This window comes from Austrofundulus limnaeus, unplaced genomic scaffold (genome assembly GCF_001266775.1).
Source record: "Austrofundulus limnaeus strain Quisiro unplaced genomic scaffold, Austrofundulus_limnaeus-1.0 Scaffold12, whole genome shotgun sequence".
In the NCBI taxonomy this organism is placed as follows: domain Eukaryota; kingdom Metazoa; phylum Chordata; class Actinopteri; order Cyprinodontiformes; family Rivulidae; genus Austrofundulus; species Austrofundulus limnaeus.
Genome location: NW_013952414.1, coordinates 2,748,182 through 2,751,797, shown reverse-complemented (window position 1 = coordinate 2,751,797; position 3,616 = coordinate 2,748,182). Strand labels below are relative to the sequence as shown.

Sequence of the window (3,616 nt, the reverse complement as noted above, 5' to 3'; positions counted from 1 at the left end):
CATTTAAATTTAAAATTTGTAAAAACAAAATAGCTAAATGTAAAAACAGTGAGCTAAAAAATTTAAAATACGTTGGTGAAAAAATTTTAACCTTTTCATTTTACACTTGGCGCCCCATATAAAAGTTGTCATTTCTATTTTAAAACATGCAGCCAGACTTTCACCTCGTGGTGTTGGGTTGTTTCTCGGCACGGGCTGGACATGTGGGGCTGACAAAGAGCGCTCCTGTTGGAAGTCGTAAACATTTTAGAGCCACCGTATCTCGTGCTGTGTGTGTAAATATTAGCATGGGAGTTAGCTCACGACAGAGTCCGGCTTTGATGCTGCAGGATTTGTAAGTTTCCTCTGCAGAGTTGGAAAAAGAGGAGATGACTGTCTCTGCACTGTCTGCAAAATAACCACATCATCAAATGTAAACAAAACCTCAAGCTCCAACACTCGCTCCAGGTTTATAGTACCTGATTARTAAGCTGTGAGGTTTTCTCCTCTTGTTTCTTGGCGCTCTGAGGTACTGTTTTATTTTGCTCTTTAGTGCTTTTAACCTCCTCTGTATGCTGCATTTGGACTTTATGGACATATTTTAGCTTTTGGTTCTGCAGAAAGTAAAAAAAAAAAAACAACAGGACTGACTTAGAGCTCCTTCTTAAAGGTATGAACTTTACTTGAGCTTCTTTTTGTACCCTTTGCTCCTCCTCGTACTGCTGCAGTAGGCGAGCCCTCTCCTCCTCCAGACGCTTCTCGTCCYTCTCCGCTGCAACCCTTAGTTTCTCTTGCTCCTCTGCGCGCCTTCTCCTGTTCTCTTCCATCTGTTGAAAAATCAGGATAACATTTAAATCAAAGTCTGTGAGAAATCATAAATTCAGGATTTCATGCCCCGCTTCACCATTCTTACTTGTTGTTGCAGCTCTTTTTTGTACCTGTCCTGAGTGTGGGGCTGCTGTGGAGAATGGCTGGACCCTGCCTCAGACACAAGGAAACACACAGAAATGTGCACTGAATCGGAATACTTTAATTGCAGGGATCTGCTTTGCCACGATGTGAGAGAAAAAAGGTTACCACTTTACAATAAGGCTCCCCTTCTAGATGGCTTGGAAATAGTTTATAGATAGGTTAATAATTCATCTCTAAAGACTTTATAAATCGTTAATAAGTGTTTATTATTCATTAATTAAAGAAGGGAAAGAGAAAAAATTGTCCAGTTTCTTGCCAAATAATGAGCCAAATCTGTTCATGTACATATTACATCTAAAGGTGCTTATTAAACATTTCAGACTAGTTTACTACCTTGTAAGCACAATAATTTATTGAAAACACATATTTTACATATATTATACTGTATTACCGCATTATACATATCCACAGTAATCAAAGGGAGCCTTATTGTAAAGTGTAAAACAGTATACTATTTATTAATGACTAATAATGTCATAACAGAGCCTTATAAATAGTGTACTGTCTTACATTTTACAATAAGGCTCCCTTTGACAGTTGTTAATATGTATAATTCAGTAATATAGTACAATATTTTTTAAATATGTGTTTCCAATACATAATTGTGCTTGCAAACCTACTAATATGTACACAAACAGATTTGACTCACTATTTGACAAGAAACCGGACAGTTTTGTCTCTTTCCCGTTATTAATTAATCCATAATAAACATTTATTAATGATTTATAAAATGTTTACAGATGAATTAATAACTTATCTATAAACTATTTGTAAGCCTTCTATAAGGGGAGTCTTATTGTAAAGTTGTACCGAAAAAAGTGATACCTGAGAGCTGATGAGAAAAAGGAGAACCAGCTCCTCTTGGACTCAACATTTTGTTTTCATTGATTATGTGCATTTGTTTCAAATCACCTGGAAACGGAGACGCATTTATGAACACCTAAAACACGCAGATCATAAAATATAGCTTTGATTTCAGAAAATGTTATTTAAAAAATAATAAAGTAGAGCTTACTGATGAGGTTTCCATGTTGGTCTTTAATTGGAGCGCCTCCTCCACCTCTCCCCCAGGGGTCGTAGGTCATCATCTCAGCCTCGGACTTTGCGTCACGTCGCTCCTTCTCCTCCTTCTCTCTTCGTTTTTGCTCCTCTCTCTCCTGGATCTGGAGAAATGAAGGATGTGACGCGCATCCTCACGCCTCCATGCTCCGTTAAAGTAAATAAATAAAATCAGATGCAGCGTGTTCACCTGCTGTTTAAGTGCTTCTTGGTACCTCAGGACACTCTCCCTCCTCTGCTTGGACGTGTCTGCGTGAAGCCCTTCAGCTGCGAAGGGAGATCCTCTAMAAAGTAAAACACAAAGATAAATAACTGCACATCTTGCCGTAGGAGCCCTCTGCTGGAGAGCAAGGCAAAGACTTATGTTACATCAGATTAAATATTCTATTGTGGAGATAAAGAGGTGACCTACTCATTGGCTCTGATTGGAGGCAGGATCTCAGACTTCCTGAACTGCTGATCCCCGCCCTGCAGGTTATCTGATCAGGGTAATAAGGCAATAAATTCACAATGAACAGGTTAGTAAATATTTGCCATGTTGGACATCGTTCACACATTTTTATAAGCATTTTGGAGATAAAGTTGAAGAAATTTCTGTGTTATCCCATCCACATCATGACACTCCTTCCACTGTGCATGACAGCTGGTTCTTAAAGCCTCACCTTGAATCTCGAACGGGTTCCTGGTTCTGTGTAAGTAATGAGCTGCATCATACGGAGTCTTGTACATGTTTGGGACTATGGGAGGAAAAGGAGGAGCCAGTCTGAAAGACAACAATCGGTGGATTTAAAGCTGTGTAGTTTGTTTAATTTGTTTATGAGAGGATGAAGCGTTTACCTGGGAAGGGCCACCTCTCCTGGCATTCTTGTGAAGTTTCCATGATAATCCTCACTGATGTAGTCAAACAGTGGGACATCTTGCTCTAATCCCATCCCAGGACCAAGAACAGTCCTCCCTGGCWGCTGACTGTGCGTTGTGTTGAAGTCCACCTGGGGATTCCCTCGAGGAGCTCTGTAATGTGTGTACTCATGTGTAGGATTAGCATCTTTAGCATCTGCTGCAGATCTGTGAGGAGCATCCCGTCTCGCAGTCCTGAGCTGCTTTACTCGGTCAGGCTGGAAAAGACGACGCCTCATGTAGGAGAAATCAAATTAAAAATGTGTAACCCGTTTCTTTAAACGCTACTCCTTTACCTCTTTTTCGGGATCTGTGGGTCCAGTGGCGGCAAATTTCAGCTCCAGTTGTTTCTCTCTGGAAACAAAACGTGGTTGTGARTCGTCTCGTGTTGACTCTCAGCTGCAGCAGTTCTTATCTTTAGATTATTTCACTTGTTTTCTATTCTCATTTAATCGCTTTTGGGGTTCTGATCATGATCTGGACAGGTCACTATTCTGTCACAGGACTAAACCAGGAGTTCCCAAACTTTTCCATGTAATGACCCTCTGGCCCCTTGCAAATCCACAATCAATGCTACTAAATATGTAAAAAAAAAAATTAAATAAAAAAAATTACTATTTTTTTCTTTTTCTTTTTTTTACTATTCGGTAAGTACTACATTTGTTTAGCATGAGAAATTTATTAACATGTTTTAAACACTGTTTTATAA

The 3,616-nt window shown here is 39.4% G+C and overlaps 1 protein-coding gene across 1 annotated transcript in view; it reads right to left on the bottom strand.

Annotated features, from left to right (window-relative positions):
• The window catches only part of cspp1a (centrosome and spindle pole associated protein 1a), a gene marked incomplete in the record, with an annotated part of 14,327 nt that overhangs the window by 5,928 nt on the left and 4,783 nt on the right, over positions 1 to 3,616 (bottom strand). Inside the window, 12 exon segments of the mRNA XM_014002297.1 lie at positions 165 to 225; positions 304 to 387; positions 459 to 593; positions 681 to 806; positions 893 to 957; positions 1,777 to 1,863; positions 1,967 to 2,114; positions 2,201 to 2,294; positions 2,423 to 2,489; positions 2,673 to 2,773; positions 2,848 to 3,125; positions 3,204 to 3,261. Coding sequence (XP_013857751.1) covers positions 165 to 225; positions 304 to 387; positions 459 to 593; positions 681 to 806; positions 893 to 957; positions 1,777 to 1,863; positions 1,967 to 2,114; positions 2,201 to 2,294; positions 2,423 to 2,489; positions 2,673 to 2,773; positions 2,848 to 3,125; positions 3,204 to 3,261 — 1,304 coding nt within the window.